This window comes from Erythrolamprus reginae, chromosome 11 (genome assembly GCF_031021105.1).
Source record: "Erythrolamprus reginae isolate rEryReg1 chromosome 11, rEryReg1.hap1, whole genome shotgun sequence".
Lineage (NCBI taxonomy): Eukaryota > Metazoa > Chordata > Lepidosauria > Squamata > Dipsadidae > Erythrolamprus > Erythrolamprus reginae.
The window spans coordinates 7,693,671-7,718,991 of NC_091960.1; the positions used below are offsets into that span (position 1 = coordinate 7,693,671).

The 25,321-nt window shown below is 41.4% G+C and overlaps 2 protein-coding genes across 2 annotated transcripts in view; both read right to left on the reverse strand.

The window, feature by feature from the left end:
* The window catches only part of LOC139173954 (maternal B9.15 protein-like), a 35,259-nt gene extending 32,870 nt beyond the window's left edge, over nucleotides 1–2,389 (reverse strand). The window contains exon 1 of the mRNA XM_070763926.1: nucleotides 2,278–2,389. Coding sequence (XP_070620027.1) covers nucleotides 2,278–2,381 — 104 coding nt within the window. The 5' untranslated portion in view covers nucleotides 2,382–2,389. The remainder of the gene's footprint in view (nucleotides 1–2,277) is intronic.
* Nucleotides 2,390–6,970: 4,581 nt separating this feature from the next.
* SPACA6 (sperm acrosome associated 6) lies at nucleotides 6,971–22,905 on the reverse strand. The gene is made up of 7 exons (XM_070764164.1): nucleotides 22,637–22,905; nucleotides 20,621–20,644; nucleotides 17,838–17,915; nucleotides 16,854–16,957; nucleotides 14,858–15,014; nucleotides 11,386–11,602; nucleotides 6,971–7,765 (listed from the first exon to the last, which is right to left on the reverse strand). Exons 1-7 carry the CDS (start codon nucleotides 22,818–22,820, stop codon nucleotides 7,729–7,731), a joined length of 801 nt encoding a protein of 266 aa, XP_070620265.1. The 5' UTR covers nucleotides 22,821–22,905; the 3' UTR covers nucleotides 6,971–7,728.
* Between the last annotated feature and the right edge of the window lie 2,416 nt (nucleotides 22,906–25,321).

Sequence of the window (25,321 nt, forward strand, 5' to 3'; positions counted from 1 at the left end):
TGGGGTCTCCAACCTTGGCCACTTTAGGCCTGGTGGACTTCAACTCCCAGAATTCCACAGCCAGCAGAGCTGAAGTCCACCATGCTTAAAAGTTGCCAAGGTTGGAGACCCCTGAACTAGAGAAGAGCCAATGGTGAGAAAAATTGAGGGCAAAAGAAAGGGGAGAATGAGGTGGCTGGATGGAGTCACTGGAGCAGTTGGGATGAAATTAAAAGGCCTGGGGGGGGAGGGGAATGGAAGAGGGCAGGAAGGCCTGGAGGAATTTTGTCCATGTGATCTGTGATGGGTGAGACAGGATTTCACAACCAACAACAATAATAACAAAGCAATGCCCCAATCAAGAGATTGCCAAAGGGCCATCAGTGAACAGCCCAACCAAAGAATCCTTAAGAAACACACACACACCCCAAAGACACCAGAATATAAACTGATAGTAAAAAGCCAACCCTAATGATGTTACCCAGTTTGGTTAATGAAATGTCTACAAGAAAACAAGAAACTTCAGAAAGTACCAAGAACCCCCCCTAAGTTCAACAAATGTTCTCCTTTATTGGTCCGCTCAACATATATAAACCTGGCTTATACATAGAAACATAGAAACATAGAAGACTGACGGCAGAAAAAGACCTCATGGTCCATCTAGTCTGCCCTTATACTATTTCCTGCATTTTATCTTACAATGGATATAAGTATAATTATCCCAGGCATGTTTAACTTCAGTTACTGTGGATTTACCAACCACGGCTGCTGGAAGTTTGTTCCAAGGATCTACTACTCTTTCAGTGAAATAATATTTTCTCACGTTGCTTTTTATCTTTCCCCCAACTAACTTCAGATTGTGTTTCTCATCAAGTCCCAGACGCCCCCACACCTCCACCCCCCCAAAAAAAACCCACCCCGGAACCAAAGAAGATGGCTTTAACATGCTAACAACAATGGCATGGATTCCCCTTCCAATTTACCACAAACTTATTGTATTTTTATTTGTTTGTTTGTATATCTAAGCGGCCTTTCTCCAAGCAGACTCAGAGCGGTTTACTAGATTTTAAAAAAATAGATACAAAATACAAATTCATAAATCCAAACATAAAAACCAAAACTTTACAACTGCAAACAGTTAAAACCATTCCATTAAATCATCCAATCACAGTCCAACGCCTTGGAAATAGTGCGGTCGGGCAAAACCAGCTCCTGAACTGCAAATTAAAATTTTACCAGGACTGGTTTCACCCGAGATAACCAGCCTAAAAATGTGGTTTATGAGTTTTTTGGTGGTGGTAACGCAGCACGCTTGCAAGCCATGCCTGGGGTTTAAAGGATAGTGTGTAGAGAACGGGCGCCTTACGCAGGTCAGTTACGCAGCAGCTAAACGCGAGTGGAAGCAAGCACGTTCCTTGGAGCGAGAGGGGGGGGCACCAGGAGATCGGCATTTGTCCCATCAGAAGAGGAAATTAGTCCCAAGAAATATTGGGCAGCATTATTTTCCTTCATTTAAACGTAGGGCTGAATCCAAGAAAAACGGAAAGCCTCCAAACGCGTCTTATTTCACGCACCACGGAGTCCCCAAAAGTTTTGACCAGACTTATCCTTCTCCAAGCTCTTTTTTTCCAACCAGGCGCGGAACCTGAGCGAGGAGGTTCCGGACCCAGAAAATACACATTTCTTCCCCACCCTCCTTTCCCCGAGGCATTGCCAATTCTTTATTTAAAAAAGAGCGAGAGAACGAGCCTCCGGCTTTGCCGCGCGACATCTCCAGTTCCCAGCCGGCTCTTGTGGATCGTGGGAAAGGGGGGGAAAAGAGAGTTGCGTCCCCAGGCTACTTAGCGGGCGTCGGGTTGGAGACAGGGAGAGAAGGGGGGGGAAGAAAAGGGGAAAAGAAAACTGACATGGCAACATTTGGAGATCGGGGAAAGTGGATTGGAAGAAGGTAACCAAGGCGAAGGAAAGGAGCGCACGGAGATCGGGAGAAACGTGTCCGGGAAATGGGGGGGGGGGCGCTGAGCACGCGAGACGCTCCCCCTCGCCGATCTCCTCCTCCCCGCCCCCGGTCCCGGATCGGAGTTCCCACGTGGAGGAGAGACCACCGCGCATCTCCAGCTCAAAAAGCGCAAGGCGGCTCCCCTCAACTTGGGAAGAGTCCCCCAAACTTCCAGCAAACAATTTCCCTAGCCTGGATCATTTTAAAAATAATGAAAAAAAAACGGAACAACCGAGTCCTCCCCAAACTTTACCCCCACCCCTCCCCGGCCCCGCGCATCGGGCTCTTGCGCCCTTTACCTTTCGCGGCAACGTGCGCTCCTGCTTGCGCGCCACGCGGTGGTTTCCTCTTTTGCGCTCTGCCAACGATCGCTTCTGGGCGGCTCGGCTCTCTTCTGATTCATCCCTTGTATAGGACGGCACGGAACAGCTGGGGGGGGGGTTGAAAAAGGAGGTTGCCCCGCCCCCGCCCCGCCCCATCCTTGCGCGCGAAACGCGTCACGCACGCCATGTAAGGAGTTCCAGGCCAAGCGTGGGAATTTCCCAGCAACGGGAGGGGCGGGGCAGGCGGTAGGGGGCGCTGCGGGTCCTCGCGGGGGTGGGAGTGGGTGGAAGACCCCCGCCGAGGGAATTGCCCTGTGTTTGAATATGCAAAAAGTGCAAATGAAGAGGTGAGTTGTGTGACAAAGGAAGGTTCTTGTCGTTATCTTTCCCACATGCAAATTCTGCCTACCTTGACCTTCCTTTCTTTAGTGATAAACCTTTTTTTCTTTTTGCTTTCAGGAAACACCGCTCCCACACGGTTTGCATTTGTTTATTTTTGTTATTATTCTGGACTCTTAGAACTCCCTTTTTTCCAATTTTAGTTTACAACCCAATCCCGCTTCGGGCAATAGTCTTCCGCTTTTTCGGGTGGAAAAAAACTGAATATATTGCAAAAATTGTGTTTGTCCTTCGAAACTATACACAACGTTGGCACTTTTTAAAATTGTAGATGTATTTATTTAATTGTCAGATTTCGAGGCTTGCCTGTTTGGCTCCTGAGTGATTATTTTTTTTCCTGGTGAGGTGCTTTTGTAAAGATTTCTGTTCTCCCTCTTGTTCTTGAAGTTTCCTTTATAAAGGAAAAAAACCATTGAATTGATTTATGTTTATAACTTTGCTTTATAAAGCAAAGTTATGAACATAAAACAATTCAATGGTTTTTTCCTTTATAAACCTTTCAGCTTTGCATTGTACTGTATTTTTTCCAAGGGAAAAAACCCCTTTTCTCCAGTTAAAACATTGTTCTGCATGTTCTAATTCCAAATTTTTTTAAAACAGCAAACATATCTAATACTCCCTCCCCTTATTTTCCCCACGACAACCCTGCGAGGTAGGGGTTGGGCTGAGAGAGACAGGCCCAAAGTCACCCAGCTGGTTTACATGCCAAGGTCGGACTACATCTCACTGGCTCTGGGTTTCTAGCTTGGGGCCTTCACCACTAGACCAAAGCTACCTATTAACAATTATATTCCGTATGCTTTTAAATACACTGCTCAAAAAAAATAAAGGTAACACTCAAAGAACACCTCCTAGATCTGAATGAATGAAATATTCTCATTAAATACTTTGTTCTGTACAAAGTTGAATGTGTACAACATGATGTGAAATTGATTGTCAATCAGTGTTGCTTCCTAAGTGGACAGTTTGATTTCACAAAAGTTTGATTTGCCTGGAGTTATATTGTGTTGTTTAAGTGTTCCCTTTATTTTTTTGAGCAGTATACTGTAGTTTTATTTTTACAGAGAAATGTGAAGCTGTTGCAAATATATTATTTCGTATAAGTTGTTGCTGATGTGACTAAATCAGTGTTTCCCAACCTTGGCAACTTGAAGATATTTGGACTTCAACTCCCAGAATTCCCCAGCCAGCGAATGCGAATTCTGGGAGTTGAAGTCCAAATATCTTCAAGTTGCCAAGGTTGGGAAACACTGCTATCGGGCTCTGCACATTTTTGCTACCACAACACTGTCAAACTACTTACTAAGACTGTATTACTATTATTCTTCTCATCCTTCCTAGTACTTATCTCTTCCCACTTATAGCTATAAATATGTTGCTTGTATCTTTACTACTTATACAGTTTTATTGTTTTCTGGTTGGGGAATTCTGGGAGTTGAAGTCCAGATATCTTCAAGTTGCCAAGGTTGGGAAACACTGGACTAAATGTTACTGTGCAAGATAGATCAACGGGTTGCAAGTAGAATCACTCTAGTGTTCAAATGTTTTATGAAAAGCCATGAAAATACACACAACCTTATTTTTAAAAGTATGGAGATAAACAACTTTTAAATTGTAACTAGTTTTTAAAAACCTCTTCATGACCCTTAGTATTGTTGTGCCTGATGGATAAATAGTGCTGGAGATAAACAAAGGCAATTTAAAAAAACGTTTAAAGGGGGTGTTTGTGTGTGAAATGCAGAAAAATGCAAAAAAACCATGTTCCAAAGGTGCTATTTTTCCAGGAGGCATCTAGACTTCCTTTTTCTTTGGGGCAATTTGATAATCCCTAAATGCCAAAAGTCCCTGTTTGTTGCTGCCAAAAAGCATTGAAAAGGTGTAGAGTGATGTCCCAACACATTGATTAATTCATCTTTACCTCCGGTAAAGATCTGCATTTCCTTATCTTAATGACTCTCCAAATCTATGAATGACCTTCACATATGGAAATGGTAGGGAATGATTTAATTTTCCTTGTGACTAAATGGTTCAGGGTAGATTTTGGTGGCATGACCCTGGGATGCTCCAGTGGTTTTCTCATGTTGCTTCTGATCTTTCTCATGTTACTTCTGATCTTTCCCCCAACTAACTTCAGATTGTGTCCCCTTGTTCTTGTGTTCACTTTCCTATTAAAAACACAACGGCAGAAAAAGACCTCATGGTCCATCTAGTCTGCCCTTATACTATTTTCTGTATTTTATCTTAGGATGGATATATGTTTATCCCAGGCATGTTTAAATTCAGTTACTGTGGATTTATCTACCACGTCTGCTGGAAGTTTGTTCCAAGGATCTACTACTCTTTCAGTAAAATAATATTTTCTCATGTTGCTTCTGATCTTTCCCCCAACTAACTTCAGATTGTGTCCCCTTGTTCTTGTGTTCACTTTCCTATTAAAAACACAACGGCAGAAAAAGACTCTTTCAGTAAAATAATATTTTCTCATGTTGCTTTTGATGTTTCCCCCAACTAACTTCAGATTGTGTCCCCTTGTTCTTGTGTTCACTTTCCTATTAAAAACACTTCCCTCCTGGACCTTATTTAACCCTTTAATATATTTAAATGTTTCGATCATGTCCCCCCTTTTCCTTCTGTCCTCCAGACTATACAGATTGAGTTCATTAAGTCTTTCCTGATACGTTTTATGCTTAAGACCTTCCACCATTCTTGTAGCCCGTCTTTGGACCCCTTTAATTTTGTCAACATCTTTTTGTAGGTGAGGTCTCCAGAACTGAACACAGTATTCCAAATGTGGTCTCACCAGCATTCTATATAGCGGGATCATAATCTCCCTCTTCCTGCTTGTTATACCTCTAGCTATGCAGCCAAGCATCCTACTTGCTTTCCCTACCGCCTGACTGCACTGTTCACCCATTTTGAGACTGTCAGAAATCATTACCCCTAAATCCTTTTCTTTTGAAGTATTTGCTAACACAGAACTGCCAATACAATACTCAGACTGAGGATTCCTTTTCCCCAAGTGCATTATTTTACATTTGGAAACATTAAACTGCAGTTTCCATTGTTTTGACCATTTATCTAGTAAAGCTAAATCATTTACCATATTACAGACCCCTCCAGGAATATCAACCCTATTGCACACTTTAGACTCTAAAGTTTAGAGTCATCGGCAAATAGGCAAACTTTCCCTACCAAACCTTCCCCTATGTCACTCACAAACATATTAAAAAGAATAGGACCCAGAACAGACCCTTGTGGCACACCGCTTGTAACCTGACTCTGCTCAGAATACTCGCCATTAACAATAACTCTCTGATGTCTATGCTTCAGCCAGCTGCAAATCCATTGAACTATCCAGGGATTAAGTCCAATCTTCACTAATTTATCTATCAGCTCTTTATGTGGAACCATATCAAAGGCTTTGCTGAAGTCCAGGTAGGCAATATCCACGGCACCACCTTCATCCAACACCTTTGTGACATAGTCAAAGAAATCAATGAGATTAGTCTGACATGATTTGCCTTCAGTAAAGCCATGCTGATTTGGGTAGATTTTGGTGGCATGACCCTGGGATGCTCCAGTGGTTGTTAAGTGTGGAAAAAATGCTCATAAGTCACTTTTGTCAGTACTTTGAACAGTCACTAATTGGACTGTTGTAAGTTGAGAACCACCAGTAATAACTGCCAGAGCAACCCAATCCAATGTTTTTAACGGTGCCAATTTTTATTTTAAGTGAGGCTCATGCTTGTATCCTTACAATTTATATTGACTGGTTCTCAATATGACTGGATCGCTTATTTGTACCCTAGGACTATCATTGAGTGTTGCACCTTATGATTTTTGGCAAATTTATCCTTTCTTAGAAACATAGAAACATAGAAGTCTGACGGCAGAAAAAGACCTCATGGTCCATCTAGTCTGCCCTTATACTATTTTCTGTATTTTATCTTAGGATGGATATATGTTTATCCCAGGCATGTTTAAATTCAGTTACTGTGGATTTATCTACCACGTCTGCTGGAAGTTTGTTCCAAGGATCTACTACTCTTTCAGTAAAATAATATTTTCTCATGTTGCTTCTGATCTTTCCCCCAACTAACTTCAGATTGTGTCCCCTTGTTCTTGTGTTCACTTTCCTATTAGAAACACTTCCCTCCTAAACCTTATTTAACCCTTTAATATATTTAAATGTTTCGATCATGTCCCCCCTTCTTTATGTACACTGAGAGCACATGCACCAAAGACAAATTCTTTGTGTGCCCAATCACACTTGGCCATAAAATTCTATTCTATTCTTTATATGTGTATAGGGTAGTATCATGCTAGCTTTTCCATATGACAAAGGTTCTCTGAATCTATCCACCCCTAAGCAAGCAGCTTTGAACTTGCTAGGAGGGGAGGGGAATGGAAAGGAGGGAGGAGAGAGAGGGAAAGGGAGGGAAGGAAAGAAAAAGAAAGGAAGGAGGGAGGGGAAGGGAAGGAAAGAGAAAGTGAAGGAAGGAAATAAATGGAAAGGAAGGAAGGAAGGAAAGAAGGAAGGGGTGGGAGGGTAGGAGAGGGGAAGGGAAGGGAAAGGAAGAGAGAAAGGGAGGGAAGGAAATAAATGGGAAGAAAGGAAGGAAAGGGTGGGAAGGAAAGAGAGAGAAGGGAAGAGAGAAAGGGAGGGAAGGAAATAAATAGGAAGGCAGGAAAAGGTGGGAGGGAAGGAGAGGGGAAGGAAAGAGAGAAAGAGAGGGAAGGAAACGGTGGAAGGAAGGGAAGGAAGGAGGGAAGGAGAGGGGAAGAAAAAGAATGGAAGGAGAAATGAAAGAAGGGAAGGGAAAATAAGATTTAAAAGGAAACCGAACGCCTCCCAACTTCCTATCCTCGGGCTCAAAAGTATTGCAAGACTCCGCGTCTCTGGCCAGGTGATCTTTGCCATTTTTAATGGGGATCTCCGCGTGGCAGCCCCTCCACTCCACGGGTGGGTGGATGCGGGGGGGGGGGTTTCCAATCCCCTGGAAAAGACGGCAGGCTCTTCGCGCCGGTTCACGGCTTGATGTCCGTCGCCCAGCGATACAGCCTCCTGGGAGAAAGGGAAACGAATCCGAATTAAGAACAAAACCGAGATAGCAACGCAGCGGGGCTGGCTAGGCAGGTGACCGACGGTCTACTTACTACTTTAGATAGTTTTACATCACTAAAGGCGGCGGGGGGTGGGAGGAAGCCAAGCGGGAAGCCTTTTGCGGCGTGCATTAAAAGGTTAATCCGGCTTTGTGGCATGCATAATTGGGCAATCGTGAAGATTTGCAAAAAGGGGCGGGTGGTTTTCCTGAAGCGGATGGAGTCGATGCCCTCTGGAGTTCCTCTTTTTGGGGGGCATTGTATTGCAAAACAGGCTGGTCGTGCGAGCGGAGGCAGCGGTGCAGGCGAGAAAGAGGGGAGGGGGCATTGAAAAAAACGCACGATGGGCGCTTTAGAGAGGCTCTGAATCCGGATTTAATCCAGCCCATTTTGAATGCCTTTCTTATCTCCCGCTAATATCCCTTGATAGTTAAAAGCACCGATTCTTGTAAAGAGCTGAGTAGAGTAGAACAGAGCAGAACAGAACATGAGAATATAATAGAATAAAATAGACTAGACTAGAGTAGAACAGAACAGAACAGGAGAATAAAATAGAATAGAGTAGAGTAGAATAGAATACAAGGGAATGGAATGGAATAGAATAGAATAGAATAGAATAATTTATTGGCCAAGTGTGACTGGAAACACAAAGAATTTGTCTTTGGTACTTAAAAGAAAAAGATACATTTGTCAAATAAGCAATCAGGAAACAATCAATATTAATAAAAATCTTAAGAATACAAACAACAAGTTACAGTCATACAGTCATAAATTGGAGGAGATGGGTGATAGGAATGATGAGAAAAAACTAGTAGTAATAGTAGTGCAGACTTAGTAAATAGTTTGACAGTATTGAGGGAATTGTTTCTTTAGCAGAGTAATGGCTTTTGGGAAAAAGCTGTTCTTGTGTCTAGTTGTCTTGGTGTGCGGTGCTCTATAGCGACGTTTTGAGGGTAGGAGTTGGAACAGTTTATGTCCAGGATGCGAGGGGTCAGTAAATATTTTCCCCGCCCTCTTTTTGACTCGTGCAGTATACAGGTCCTCAATGGAAGGCAGATTGGCAGCAATTGTTTTTTCTGCAGTTCTGATTCTCCTCTGAAGTCTGTGTCGGTCTTGTTGGGTTGCAGAACCAAACCAGACAGTTATAGAGGTGTAGATCAGTGATTTTCAACCTTTTTTGAGCCGCGGCACATTTTTTACATTTACAAAACCCTGGGGCACATTGAGCGGGGGGGGGGGGGGGCACTACAAAAAGTTTGGACAAAAAAAATCTCTCTCTCTCTCTTTTCCTCCCCTTCACTCTATTTCTTTCTCCTTCCCTCTTTCTCTCCCTTCCTTCCTCTTTCTTTCTCTCTCCATCTCTCTTTCTTTCTCTTCCTTCCTTCCCCTTTTTTGCTCTCTTTCTCTCTCTCTCCCTCCCTACCTCCCTCTATGTCTTTCTCTCTCTCTCTTTCCCTCTCTCTCTTGCTTTCTTTCTTTCTCTCTCTTGCTCTCTCTCTTTCTTTCTCGTTTTCTCTGTCTCTTGCTTTTTTCTTTCTCTCTCTCTTTCTTTCTCTCTGAGCTTCGCGGCACACCTCACCATGTCTCGCGGCACACTAGTGTGCCACGGCACACTGGTTGAAAAACACTGGTGTAGATGACAGACTCAGTGATTCCTCTGTAGAACTATATCAGCAGCTCCTTAATCAATCTTTTCTAGTAATTTGAAGTGTCGAATTATGCTGATTTCCTGAGTAAGGTTTTTTTTTTTTAAAGGCACCCTTTTCTGATCAGCTCTGAGATAACTGGGTCAAGAGACTTTTTGGCAACACAAGTAAGACTGCCCCGGGCAATTTAACTATGGCAGCCAGAAGGATTCCAACAAATATTGTTTTTGTTGAGTTGTGTTTGCCCAGACAAGTTTTCTTCCAGCTTTCTTGGCAAGATTTTGGAAGTGGCTTGCCATTGCTTGCTTCCTGGGGCTAAGATAAAATGTCTGGCCCAATGGTCAGCCTCATTTTAACAGAATACAGGTAATCCTCGACTTACAACCGTCCGTGTAGTGATCGTTTTAAAGTTACGACGGCCCTGGGAAAAGTGACTTAATGACCATTTGTCATTGTTGCTGAGAACCTTTGTAGCCCCCACCCCCACCCTGATCGTGCGATCAAAGTCCAGATGCGTGGCCGCTGGTCCATACTTGTGACCAGTGTTCCCTCTAATTTTTTTGGGGGGTGGGCGGAAAAGTATAGTGTCTGAGCGGCAGTCTCTTTGGGACTGGGCGGCACAGAAATAATAAATAAGTAAATAAATAAGTAAGTAAGTAAGTAAGTAAGTAAGTAAGTAAGTAAGTAAGTAAGTAAGTAAATAAATAAATAAATAAATAAATAAATAAATAAATAAATAAATAAATAAATAAGCAAGCAAGCAAGCAAGCAAGCAAACAAACAAACAAGCAAATAAATGAAAAACCCACCCTGTTTTGCCTCAGAGAATTTCAAAATAAAATACTGCACTGTGTGTCTATAACAGTGAGCTCATAATAGGGCAACTCTATCAATATCAAAATGCCACTTAAATAGTTGAGCTAGTTTCAAACTAGATTTTGATTTTCTTTCTCTCTTCCTTACTCCCATTCTTTTTCTTTCTCTTTTCCTTCCTCTCTTTTTTCTATCTGTTTCTCTCTCTCCTTCCCTCTCGGCTTCTGGGCAGGTTTGGAAAACTCTGAGTTGATGATGATTTTTAAGTGAGCGATTGCTCACTGCTCAGCTTAGAGGGAACTATGCTTGTGACCATTGCTATGTAGCAAGATCATGCGATCCTCTTTTGTGACCTCCTGACAAGCAGAAACCAAATTTGCTTAACCACCAAGTTACTAACTTATCAATTGCTGCATTTTCACTTGAGGGGGGACATGATTGAAACATTTAATATGTTAAAGGGTTAAATAAGGTTCAGGAGGGAAGTGTTTTAATAGGAAAGTGAACTCAAGAACAAGGGGACACAATCTGACATTAGTTGGGGGAAAGATCAAAAGCAACATGAGAAAATATTATTTTACTGAAAGAGTAGAACAAACTTCCAGCAGACGTGGTGGATAAATCCACAGTAACTGAATTTAAACATGCCTGGGATAAACATATATCCATTGTAAGATAAAATACAGAAAATAGTATAAGGGCAGACTAGATGGATCATGAGGTCTTTTTCTGCCGTCAGACTTCTATGTTTCTATGTTTCTATCACTGCCCTAGGGAGTGGGCACCATAAAAATTGAATGAATGAATAAAAATATAAACAAAAGAACTGTGGCATGAAAGGTTGGGAAATTGGACAGAACACACTTAATAAATGTTTCCCTTAAGAACAGAAATTTTGGAACTCAGTTGTGGCTGTAAGTGGAGGACCACTTGTGACGGAGCCGTGGTGGAAGGGACCTTGGAGGTCATCTAGTCCAACCCTCTGCCCAAGCGGGTATCCCTATCATTTCAGTCAAATGTCATTCAATTCACTTCTCAGTTGCAAAGCCAGATGTTTGTTTTTAAAATCTATTTTACCACGATGTCTTAGCAGCCACCTACATTGTCTCTGCAGAATACTTACAGAACTGCTAAAGTAACAAGCAGGGATATCCCAGTTATTCCAAGGATAAGTCCAATGACGCCTTTTTTCCTGAGATAGTCAGGCTGGGACAGCAGTTCTTGAAGAGACGGGAACTTGTTCACTACCACGGCTTCCTGCAAGGACTCCGGTGGGGAGTTCAGGATGGCTTTAAACATTTCTTGCAGCTTTTTCTCTTTTTCGAGCCTCTTTTCTGTCACTGCAGGAGACGAGACAGGTGTCAAAGTTCCAGGCAACACCCAAATTTAAATCACGGTCCAAGTCAAGGCATCCCTCAAAGTTCCAATTTACGTTCAAAGTCAAGGTATCCCTCAAAGTTCCAGTGAGAGGGGGACACAAGGGCGCGTGAGATTTCGGCAATATTTTTGCTTCAATATTATTTTTATTTTTATTTTTATTTTTATTTTTATTTTTATTTTTATTTTTATTTTTATTTTATTATTATTATTATTATTATTATTATTATTATTATTATTATTATTATTATTATTTATTTTATTTTATTTTTATTTATATTTATATTTATATTTATATTTATATTTATATTTATATTTATATTTATATTTATATTTATATTTATATTTATATTTATATTTATATTTATATTTATATTTATATTTATATTTATATTTATATTTATATTTATATTTATATTTATATTTATATTTATATTTATATTTATGTATGTTTGTTTGTTTGTTTGTTTATTTATTTATTTATTTGCCGCCCCTCTCCGAAAACTCGGGGCGGCTAACAGCAATCATAAACAGTATACTGTACAATAATAATCCAATACTAAAAGCGAATTAAAAGCCCCTTAATATACAAAACCAAACATACATACAAACATACCATGCATACAATTGTATAGGCCTAGGGGGAGAAGAAATCTTAATTTGTATGCTGCCCCTCTCCGCAGACTCGGGGCGGCTCACAGCAGTGACAAAAACAATATACGTTGACAAATCTAATAATTCAAAATCTAAAATAACACTTGTACATTTAAAAATCTAAAAGCAAAGAACCCCAATATAAAAAACATACATACAGTCATATCATGCACTAAAACTACATAGGCAGGGGGAGATGTCTCAGTTCCCCCACGCTTGATGACAGAGGTGGGTTTTAAGGAGTTTACGAAAGGCAAGGAGGGTAGGGGCAGTTCTAATCTCTGGAGGGAGCTGATTCCAGAGGGTCGGGACCGCCACAGAGAAGGCTCTTCCCCTGGGTCCCGCAGGACGACATTGTTTAGTCGACGGGACCAGGAGAAGACCAACTCTGTGGGACCTTTTAATAAATAAAAGGTTCACTATCACTGCCATAGTCCTTTTACCGCCCTCTCTAAGAGAAACATAGAAACATAGAAGACTGACGGTAGAAAAAGACCTCATGGTCCATCTAGTCTGCCCTTATACTATTTCCTGTATTTTATCTTATAATGGATATATGTTTATCCCAGGCATGTTTAAATTCAGTTACTGTGGATTTACCAACCACGTCTGCTGGAAGTTTGTTCCAAGGATCTACTACTCTTTCAGTAAAATAATATTTTCTCATGTTGCCTTTGATCTTTCCCCCAACTAACTTCAGATTGTGTACCCTTGTCCTTGTGTTCACTTTCCTATTAAAAACAGGTTTTCCTATTTAAAAAAAGAGGTTTCCAGAGTCAGCATATTGCCCCCAACAATCTGGGTCCTCATTTTTTACCCACCTCGGAAGAATGGAAGGCTGAGTCAACCTGGAGCCGGTGGTGAGATTTGAACTGCTACACTACATTGAGCAGTTACTTGAAGTAGACTGCACAGTGATGGGCTCCTACGGGCAGGGGTGGGCTACTGCCCGGACAGGGGGCTGGGGGGACAACACAGTGGGGTAGCGAAAATGGAGCTCCACCCCAGAGCACCCAATTTGCACTGAAAGATGTTGAAAGAAAATGCATAAGCCACGCCCACAGTGTGGTAGTAAAAATTTGGGTAGCCCATCACTGCCTACCAGTATGGTCAGGTATGCAGAACCGGTAGAAATTGTTTTTAATTTTTTTTCTTTTTTTCCCTTCTGACCTCTGGGTATGTTTTTCCTATCACATTAAATGAGATTGAATGTGTATAATTTTAGAAGAGCTCTCTCTCTCTCTCTCTGTGTATATACATACAGTTTATATAGTAGATAATGTATATTTTTGGGTGCCTCTGTGTAATAATAATATATAATATAATAATATAATAATAATAATAATAATAATAATAATAATAATAATAATAATTTATTAGATTCATATGCCGCCCCTCTCCGAAGACTCGGGGCGACATACAAATCTAATAAATTATTAGTAATATAGGGCATAGGGCATATACACATAGGGCATATATATATATACATAGAATTAAATAGTATATTTTGGATGTTCCGTAATAGTAAATAGATGGGGAAATTGTATCTCTTTGAGGCGAGGAGAGGCCAGGCACCCTAACCCAAACCCTTGACATGAGTGATGTCAAGTTGGCCACCTTTAAGCCAGTCACATGACCTTTAAGCCACCCCTGGTCACACGATCATCAAGCCACTCCCACATGGTCACATGGCCAGCGAGCCACACCCACAAAATAAGCCACGCCCACAGTATGGTAGTAAAAATTTTTGCGGCCCTTTACTGAGCCTGCAGTACTGTACTCTAACCACTGCTACACCTTGGAGCCTAAGAATAAACGCATGGAGAGGAAAGGTTGGGAATAATCTGCCCAGAAGTTGAGTTTGGCGCCTTAACACCAGTGTTCCCTCTAATTTTTTGGGGGGGTGGGCGGAAAAGTATAGCGTCTGAGCGGTAGTCCCTTCGGGACTGGGCAGCACAGAAATAATAAATAAATAAATAAATAAATAAATAAATAAATAAATAAATAAATAAATAAATAAATAAATAAATAAATAAATAAATAAGTAAATAAATAAGTAAGTAAGTAAATAAATAAACAAATAAACAAATAAACAAATAAATAAATAAAAAACCCACCCTGTTTTGCCTCAGAGAATTTCAATATAAAATACTGTACTGTGTGTCTATAACAGTGAGCTCATAATAGGGCAACTCTATCAATATCAAAATGCCACTTAAATAGTTGAGCTAGTTTCAAACTAGATTTTGATTTTCTTTCTCTCTTCCCTACTCCCATTCTTTTTCTTTCTCTTTTCCTTCCTCTCTTTTTTCTATCTGTTTCTCTCTCTTCCTCTCTTCCTCTCTCTCTCCTTCCCTCTCACTCTTTCCCTCTCGGCTTCTGGGCAGGTTTGGAAAACTCTGAGTTGATGATGATTTTCAAGTGAGCGATTGCTCACTGCTCAGCTTAGAGGGAACTATGCTTAACACTGAAACGACAAATAAACAATTAGCTTCCCTATTAAAATATGGCACCCCTGGTTTGAAGCATTTAGTGTGTACCGCAGGAAATATTTGGCCTCTCACCATTGACATAAAAATACTTCCTGATCACCACGTCGCTGTCCTCTTCAAGCTCGCAGGCAAAGGTCCCATGATGGGATGCAAGGGTAGGTCGAATGAGGAGGGAAGGGTTGACTCCGAAATTAAGGTCATGGAAGAGATAGAGTTCCTCTGTTCTGAGCTGTGGATTGAGGTGGAGAATCAGGTCCTGGAAGGTTATACTTGCTAGCTGCTTTGGGGTCCTTCTTGCAAACGTTTCGTTACCAAACTAGGCAACATCGTCAGTGTGCATAGGATACCTAGTTCGGTAATGAAACATCTGAAAGGAAACCTCCAAGGTCAGAGAGCCCAAAGTAGCCAAGAGTTGAACCCTGAGCTGCTAGTATTCTCTTCTATCCATTACAACAGCTTCTCAAATAGTTTACAAAGGATTATAAAGTTTTACAAAATACAAATACAGTGATACCTCGTCTTACAAATGCCTCATCATACAAACTTTTTGAGATACAAACCCGGGGTTTAAGATTTTTTTGCCTCTTCTTACAAACTATTTTCACCTTACAAACCCACCGCTGCCGCTGGGATGCCCCACTTCCGGACTTCCGTTGCCAGTGAAGCACCCGTTTTTGCGCTGTTGGGATTCCCCTGAGGCTCCCCTCCATGGGAAACCCCACCTTCGGACTTCTTTTGCCAGCGAAGCGCTCGTTTTTGCAATGCTGGGATTCCCCTGCAGCATCGCAAAAACACAGAAATCCAGAGGTGGGGTTTCCCATGGAGGGGAGCCTCAGGGGAATCCCAGCAGCGCAAAAATGGGCGCTTCAGCTGGCAAAAGGGTTGAATTTTGGGCTTGCACGCGTTAATCGCTTTTCCATTGATTCCTATGGAAAACATTGTTTCATCTTACAAACCTTTCACCTTAAGAACCTCGTCCCGGAACCAATTAAGTTTGTAAGGCAAGGTATCACTGTACTGTAGTTTACCATTCCTTGGCACACACAAATTTGAGGGGAATTGTATTTCCCTTAAATTTAGTTCATTTAGTTGCCAAGTTTGGGAATCTCTGATATAAGAAGAGGAGAACACATTCGTTTTTTAAAAACTACTTTTTGATCATCCAGCTGGGGTAGATTTTTTGGGGGGGGTTATTGTTATTGGGTTTTTTACTTTTTTTCTCTCTTCTTTTTTTTCCAGTATAATTTTTTTTATTTTTCTCCAACATAAAATAAAAACAATACATAATGGCAAACACTAAAACAATGCTTATCATAAAACATATATTTTTTCTGTTAATCATTCAGTGGAGGCTCTCATCTCTCTTCCCTTAAGAAAACATTCTATAAAACTTCAAAAACTTTCTCTCTCTCTTTTATTTTTTTTTCTTTTCATTTTTAATGTTGGATATTTGTTTTTCTCTTTCTGTTTTGTGTTTTATTTTTGTTTGATAGAAGATAATAAATATGTTTTACGATCTAGAACAGTGATTTTCAACCTTTTGTGAGCCGCGGCACATTTTTTACATTTACAAAACCATGGGGCACATTGGGGGGGGGGGGCTAAAAAAAGTTTGGACAAAAAATTCTCTCTTCCTTTCGCTTTATTTCTCCCTCCCTCTTTCTCTCCCTTCCTCTTTTTCTCTCTCTCTCTCCATCCCTCTTTCTTTCTCTCTTCCTTCTTTCCTCTTTTTCTCTCTCTCTTGCTTTCTCTCTCTCTTGTTTTCTCTCTCTCTCTCTTGCTTTCTTTCTCTGTCTTTCTTTCTCTCTTGTTTTTTCTCTCTCTCTCTCTTTCTCTCTCTTTCTTTCTTTTTCTCTCTCTTTCTTTCTTTTTCTCTCTCTTGTTTTCTTTCTCTCTCTGAGCTTCGCGGCACACCTGACCATGTCTCGCGGCACACTAGTGTGCCATCGCACACTGGTTGAAAAACACTGATCTAGAAGACCATTGAGCAAAAGATCTAAAGAACTTTATCTCCTACTGAATCTTACAGCTTCACATCCAATCTCAATCCACACAAAGAGTTACTTACATCTTTGACAAATTTCCAGCGGAAGGTCCTGTCTGGGGATGTCTGGAAGGCGACTTTGCAGTTCAGAAAAGTTGCCTCTCCTTCCAATTTGTGTATATCCTGAACTGGGAGAAACGTGAAGATAATACAGATGGGTGATTTACTGCCATCAAATGCTTTCCCAACCCTAGTTTACTTTAGCTGCATTCACACAAAGCATTTACCCAGGTCAGACACTTTCCACACAACATACAGACAATCCTGGGCTTAACGGCCACAATTGAGCCCCACATTTTTGTTGCTGTGAAACATTTGTGAAGTTTGATTTAGAATGTTTTTTATTTGCTATTAACAATGAAGTCTTTATTATGAATGTAAGTTATTATTACTATGAGTTTTCGGAGAGGGGCAGCATACAAATCTAAATAATAATACTAATAGTAATAATAATAATAGTAATAGTAATAATAATAATAATAATAATAATAATAATAATAATAATAATAATAAAAAATAAAAGAAATGGAGCTAAATTGAAAAAGCAGGCATGATACCGATATGAAAATCTGCAAACAATTTAGAAACGTATGAGTGATAACACGTAAGGAAAGAGCGTTATCTCTCTTGTTTTTAAAACTGTGTATATTCATGTTGGCTACTTATATTTGTATATAAATTCATTTTTTTCAAATTAAAAAAAATGAAGTGAATTTTGTCCCTTCTTGCCACATTTCTTAAGGCAGTGTTTCCCAACCTTGGCAACTTGAAGATATCTGGACTTCAACTCCCAGAATTCTAGTGTACATTTACTAGTGTATTAGTGTAACTAGCGCAGTGTGGCCTGTACTGACAAGGAACCCAACACTGGTTGGGGGCAATATGCAGATTCTGCAAACCGCTTAGAGAGGGCTATAAAAGCACTATAAAGCAGTATATAAGTCTAAATGCTATTGCTATTCTTTAGCAAATCTCTAGTTTTATATATTTAAAAAAGGGAACTGTTACTTGGGCAATCGATGGGTAGATGGCAATCCACAATGGAACAAGAGGAACATTTGTAGCGGTGGGCTTCTTTCTGGTAGCCTGCAAGGAACATGAAGAGGGGTTCTGAGAATAAGGCCACATTTGGACGGTTGCATCCATTTTTGGTCGCCACAGTGTAAAAATGATGTTGAGACTGTAGAAAGAATGCAGAGAAGAGCAACAAAGATGATTAGGGGACTGGAGGTTAAACATAGGGCTACCTTTGAAGAGTGTTCGGAAACTTCAGATCGTGCAGAATGCAGCTGCCAGAAAAATCATGGGCTTCCCAAGGCATACCCATGTTACACCAACACTCCGCAGTCTGCATTGGTTGCCGATCAGTTTCCGGTCACAATTCAAAGTGTTGGTTATGACCTATAAAGCCCTTCATGGCATCGGACCAGAATATCTCCGGGACCGCCTTCTGCCGCATGAATCCCAGCGACCGGTTAGGTCCCACAGAGATGGCCTTCTCCGGGTCCCATCGACTAAGCAATGTCGTTTGGCGGGACCCAGGAGAAGAGCCTTCTCTGTGGCGGCCCCGACCCTCTGGAACCAGCTCCCCCCAGAGATCAGAGTTGCCCCCACCCTCCTTGCCTTTTGCAAGCTCCTTAAAACCCACCTCTGTCGTCAGGCATGGGGGAATTGAAATTTCCCTTCCCCCTAGACTTATAGAATTTATACATGGTATGATTGTATGTATGAGTGGTTCTTTAAATTGGGTTTTTTAAGATTGTTTTTAATATTAGATTTGTTTACATTGTCTTTTTATATTGTTGTTAGCTGCCCCGAGTCTTCGGAGAGGGGTGGCATACAAATCTAATAAATAATAATAATAATAATAATAATAATAATAATAATAATAATAATATAAAAAACTGTTGCAGGAACTGGGTATGTTCAGTTTAATGAAAAGAAGGACTAGGATTTACATGATAGCAGTGTTCCAATATCTCGGGGGCTGCCACAAAGAAGGGGGAATCAACCTATTCTCCAAAGCACCTGCAGGCAGGATGAGAAGCAATGGATGGAAACTAATCAAGGAGAGAAGCAACTGAAAACTAAGGAGAAATTTCCTGAGCTGTGAATGCTTCATTACTGGAAAAGTTTAAGAAGAGACTGGACAAGCACTTTCTGAAATGGGTTTCCTGCTGGAGCAGGAGGTTGGGATATGTTGTGGTTAGCTCTGGCCCAGCTCCTGCCCCAAGGAATTTTTTGTTTTGCTCCCGATGGAATCTGCCGACGAAGCCTCCTCTGATCAAGGAAGCGTGAGTGACAGGAAAGAGGGGAGTTTGGCAGTCAGCCCAGGAGGATATCAATCATCTGTCTCATCCCTGGATTCTGAACAAGAATTAATGACACATCCATGCATGCGTAGAGTGATGCATAGGAGACAACAACTGAAGGATTATTACAAGAGAAAATGAGGCCACCTGTGGTTGGGTGGGGCTGCTGTAATTAGTGCTAGAGATAAAAGTGCAGCCTGGTGTTTTAGCCTCATGGCAATTTATCTGATTCATTGTTTCGTCAAGATCGTGGCTTTTGTGCTGTTCAAGATTGTGTGTGGACTCTCTGGACTTTAGAATTGGACTCAATTTCCCAGTTATTGAATGAGCAATTGGATTGCATTTAACCTGTGCCTTGTGTGTACCAGAAAATCCATTTGACATTTAGAAAGGGAGCTGTTTCTGTTTTTCTGTTCATAAAAACTTTTGGGTTTTCCTTTTATCGTGTGGTGTGTGTCTTCCTGGACTAATTACCCTGTAATTACGGGCGGTTGGAACATGCCGGCAGAACAGGATAGAACAAGGGTAGGCAAAGTTGGCACTTCTATGACATGTGGACCTCAACTCCCAGAACTCCTGAGTTAGCATGATTGGCTCAGGAATTCTGGGAGTTGAAGTCCACAAGTCATAGAAGAGCCAACTTTGCCTACTCCTGGGTTAGGAGACCATCAAGGTCCCTTTCAAACTCTTGTTATTCTGAAATAGAGAGAGAAGTTAATGAGGAAGTGTGGATAGGAGATAGTAGTGGTATCAACTGAGGAAGGGAGTCATTGCTCACAGTCATTCATGCCCTCATCACCTCGAGGTTCGATTACTGCAACGCTCTCTACGTGGGGCTACCTTTGAAAAGTGTTCGGAAACTTCAGATCGTGCAGAATGCAGCCGCGAGAGCCGTCGTGGGGCTTCCAAGATTCGCCCACGTTTCTTCAACACTCCGTGGTTTGCATTGGCTGCCGATCAGTTTCCGGTCACAATTCAAAGTGTTGGTCATGACCTTTAAAGCCCTACATGGCATTGGACCAGATTACCTCCGGAACTGCCTGCTACCGCACGAATCCCAGCGACCGATAAGGTCCCACAGCCTTCTCCGGGTCCCGTCGACTAAACAATGTCGTTTGGTGGGCCCCAGGGGAAGAGCCTTCTCTGTGGCGGCCCCGGCCCTCTGGAACCAACTCCCCCCGGAGATTAGAACTGCCCCCACCCTCCCTGTCTTTCGTAAACTACTTAAGATTCACTTATGCCGCCAGGCATGGGGGAGTTGAGATATTCCTTCCCCCTGGGCCATTACAAGTTATGCATGGTATGTTTGTGTCTATGTTTGGTTTTATAAATAAGGGTTTTTAGTTGTTTTATTAATTGGATTGTTACATGTTGTTTTTTATCATTGTTGTTAGCCGCCCCGAGTCTACGGAGAGGGGCGGCATACAAATCCAATAAATAAATAAAATAAATAAATAAAACACAGTTTTTTGGACTTACCACATGGTGGAATGCAAGGGGGTGCTGAAAAAAGAGAGAAGAGAAGTTGAGATGTAGTTTGTTCTGATTTGACATTTTGACCACAGCTTGTATGCGCAGCAGATGGGAAATAAAATACGCTGGATCCCCTGTTTTTTTAGGATCGGTGAAAAGTATTTAGCAATCCAACAGGTTTGCTGCCACCATTTTTAAAGGTTCTCTGGAAACAGACCTTTTCCCTTGACACAAATCAAAGTTGATTTATATATTTTTAAAAGCTAAATAATCCAGCTAATTGGTTTCATAATCCAGCAAATTATTTGGGGAAAACTCCCAAGCTAGGTGTGATGTCTTTCTCAGCATCTACCCAGCCTTGGAGCAATTGATATTCTTAGGGTTAAATCACGAGAGGTTTAGTTTAGCTGACCGAGTTAAAGGAGGAGCACCTTGCATTGGCACAAGATGCTAAACTTTGGCTGGTTTCCTCCTCAGCACCATAAATATTTGGCGTTTGGATGAATCTAACTTGTTTGTTTGTTTATCCTAAGAGCCACATGTCGGGTGAGAACCTGAAAAAGGAGTCGAGTCAGAATGGAATTTAGCAGGTTTGAACTAATCTCAGATCTTCATTACCTGCTGAAGTAGCCAGAGGCATCCTTTCTTTCTTTCTTTCTTTCTTTCTTTCTTTCTTTCTTTCTTTCTTTCTTTCTGTCTGTCTGTCTGTCTTTCTTTCTTTCTGTCTTTCTTTTTTCTTTCTGTCTGTCTGTCTTTCTGTCTGTCTGTCTGTCTGTCTTTCTGTCTGTCTGTCTTTCTTTCTTTCTGTCTGTCTGTGTTTCTGTCTGTCTGTCTTTCTGTCTGTCTGTCTGTCTGTCTTTCTTTCTTTTTGTTGGTCTTTCTTTCTGTCTGTCTTTCTTTCTGTCTTTCTTTCTCTCTCTCTATCTCTCTTTCTTTCTTTTTCTTTCCCATTCTTTTCCTTTCTCTTTCTCTTCTCCCCTTCTCCATTTCTCTCTCTCTCTCTCTCTCCCTCCTTCTCTCTCTCCCCCTTTCTCTCTCTTGCTCTGTATGTGAGAGAGAAAAGGTCCCTGAAGATGGACTCCTGCACAAGTCCAAAATCTTGAAAGACTAAACCTCAGGTCCTGGTGATCCACGGTCATAAACCAAGCATAGGACAAGTAGAATACAATTAATAATTTTAAAAGGTAACAAATGTATAAGACAACCTTTTTTAAAACAAAAACAAACACCACAATTTTTGTGGATTACCTTTTTTAATCATCTTTTTGCTTACATTCCACCCTTCCTATGCTGGTCTGTAATCGCAAAAAAAGACTTGATTGATTGATTGATTGATTGATTGATGGGGAGTGTGTGGGACAGGAAAATGACAGAAACGGCCTCTGTGCAAAGCTAAAAAGAGATGAGAATCCATCCTGAGTGCTGTTGATGGTACCTAGCTGTGTAGTGAAATGTTTGAGAGGTTGTTTTCAGCTTTGCAAAGCTCCGTTTGAGTGGTTTTTATCAGCCTTACAAAGCTCCATTTGAGAGGTTGTTTTTTCAGTTTTGCAAAGCTCCATTTGAGAGGCTGTTTTCAACCTTGCAAAGCTCAGTTTGAAAGGCTGTTTTCAGCCTTGCAAAGCTCCATTTGAGAGGCTGTTTTCAACCTTGCAAAGCTCAGTTTGAAAGGCTGTTTTCAGCCTTGCAAATCTCCATTTGAGAGGTTGTTATTTCAGCCTTGCAAAGCTCAGTTTGAAAAGCTGTTTTCAGCCTTGCAAAGCTCCATTTGAGAGGCTGTTTTCAGCCTTGCAAAGCTCCGTTTGAGAGGTTGATTGATTGCAATGCGTGGCCTAGGAAAACAGCAGAAACAGCCTCTGTGCAAAGCTAAGGATTGAGAATCCATCCCCTGCGCTGATGATGCTACCTAGCTGGGTCGCGAAACATCTGCGAGAAAACAACCGGAGTGCCGCCAAGACTCCTCCATCCAATGTCGAGCAACTTGTAGCCAAACCGCTTTTCCTGAAGACGCAGCTCTCATCTTACCTGCTTTGAGCTGTGCTACTTCTTTTTCCACTTCTCTCACAGCCTCGGGGACCGCTCGCTGGAAAAGGTCTGTGGAGAGGCAGAGAAACACTTGGTTCTTCTCATTCCTTTGATCGAGACATGTACAGCCAAGCGGGGCAACCTTTTCACACGCTGCAGGCACGAACCTGGCTCTACCAGACATTCAAGCTGCTACTGTGGGGCTACTGTGCTTGAATTAGCTACCATCTGGCCTGTATATCAACTTCTTGCAGGGGAAGAAGGGAGGTTTTGCATCGGTTTTATGGGTTAAAATGCTTTAAAGCAGGGCTCTCCACCTTTGGCAGCTTTAAGCCTGGAGGACTTAAAACTCCCAGAATTCCCCAGCCAGCAAAGCTGGGAGGAGAGGAGAGGAGGGAAGGAAAAGGAGAGAGGAGATGAAAGGAAAGGGAAGGGGAAGGGAGAAGAGGAAAGGAAAAGAAGGAAGGAAGGGAAAGGAAGGAAGGAAGGAAAAGGAAGGAAGGAAGGGAAAAGGAAAAGAAAGGAGGAAACAGAAGGAAGGAAGGAAGGAAAGAAGGGAGAGGAAAAGAGAAAAGGAAAGGAAAGAGAAGGAAGGAAGGAAAGAAGGGAAAGGAAAAGAGAAAAGGAAAGGAAAGAGAAGAGAAGGAAGGAAAGAAAGAAAGAAAAGGAAAGAAGGAAGGAAGGGAGAAAAGGAAAGAAGGAAGGGAAAAGGAAAAGAAAGGAGGAAAAGGAAGGAAGCAAGGAAGGAAGGGAGAGGAAAAGAGAAAAGGAAAGGAAAGAGAAGGAAGGAAGGAAGGGAGAGGAAAAGAGAAAAGGAAAGGAAGGAGAAGGAAGGAAGGAAAGAAAAGGAAAGAAGGAAGGAAGGAAAAAGGAAAAGAAAGGAAGAAAGAGAAGGAAGGAAGGAAGGAAGTCTATAATAGAATAATTAAGTCTACTGAAGGGAAACTTTTTGGGTTCAGAGTGTCAAATACACTGCTCAAAAAAAATAAAGGGACCGCTTAAACAACACAATATAACTCCAAGTAAATCAAACTTCTGTGAAATCAAACTGTCCACTGAGGAAGCAACACTGACTGACAATCAATTTCACATGTTGTCAGCATATTCAACTTTGTACAGAAGAACGTATTCAATGAGAATATTTCATTCGTTCAGATCTAGGGTGTGTTCTTTGAGTGTTCCCTTTATTTTTTTTTTAGCAGTGTATATGAAAAGTACCCAACTCAAACAAAAGAGACACAATTTGTTTTTATCTGCCCTCCATCTTGGCCACCCTGAACACTAACACTCAGCAGTAGCCGATTAATTATAATTGTGTAATTAGAAAATGGGAAAGAGCTCCTCTATAGCAGTGCTTCTCAACACTGGTCACTTTAAGAGGTCTGGACTTCAGGTCCCAAGATTCCCCAGCCAGCTATGCTGATTGAGGAATTCTGGGAGCTGTAGTCCACACATCTTGCAGCTTGCCCAGGTTGAGAAATATTGCTCTAAGGAGTTAAGCTACATCTGTCAACAACTAATCATTTCCTGGGCAGGAATTCTTCTGTTTTGCTTTAGTAATGTGATTTAATGGACCGTGAGAAGATTATAGACGCTGTCAATGCAACAATATTGAGAAAGAAGGGGATAAAAGCAATGTATTTATTTTTCAGCTTAGAAAGGTGAACTGAAGTTGTCATTTCTCATTCAATATAAGAACCACCTTGCGGTTGATAAAAGTTGGAAACAAACTCTTTCTTTTTTTAGAAGTCTCTTTTCCAGAGAAGCTAGTATATTACAGCTGGTTTTAGCTTATTTATTTATTTATTTATTAGATTTGTATGCCGCCCGTCTCCGTAGACTCGGGGCGGCTCACAACACAATAAAAACAGTTCCTGACAAATCTAATAATTTACAATTTAAAATTTAAAATAGTAAAAAAAAAACCCCATTTTTAAGCAGACATACCTGCAAACATACCATACATAAATTATACAGTAGTCCCTCACCTATCGCTGGTGTTACATTCCAAACCTGGCCGCGATAGGTGAAATCCGCGATGGGGAATTTATCGACTGATAGTGCTTATTTAAGTATTTATATTGTAATTGTTTGGTAAGTTTTCATTGTTTTAAGCGTTTATAAACCCTTCCCACACAGTATTTATTTTAGATACAGTATTTAAATACAGTATTTACAATTTTAGATTTATTTATTTTTTAAACCTGCTGATCGAGTTCCACGGGCTGTTTAAATTTGCCGATCGACTTCCTCAGAAACCCGCGATGAAGTGAAGCCGCAGTAGGTGAAGCGCGGTATAGCGAGGGACTACTGTATAGGCCCGGGGGAGATATCTCAGTTCCCCCATGCCTGACGACAAAGGTGGGTTTTAAGGAGTTTGCAAAAGGCAAGGAGGGTAGGGGCAGTTCTAATCTCTGGGGGGAGCTGGTTCCTGAGAGTCAGGGCCACCACAGAGAAGGCTCTTCCCCTGGAGCCTGCCAACCAACATTGTTTAGTTGGCGGGACCTGGAGAAGGCCGACTCTGTGGGACCTAATCGGTCACTGGGATTCGTGCAGCAGAAGGCGGTCCCGGAGATATTCTGGTCCGATGCCATGAAGGGTTTTATAGGTCATAACCAACACTTTGAATTGTGACCGGAAATTGATCGGCAACCAATGATCGGCTTGGTGAGCAGTTGTGAGGTT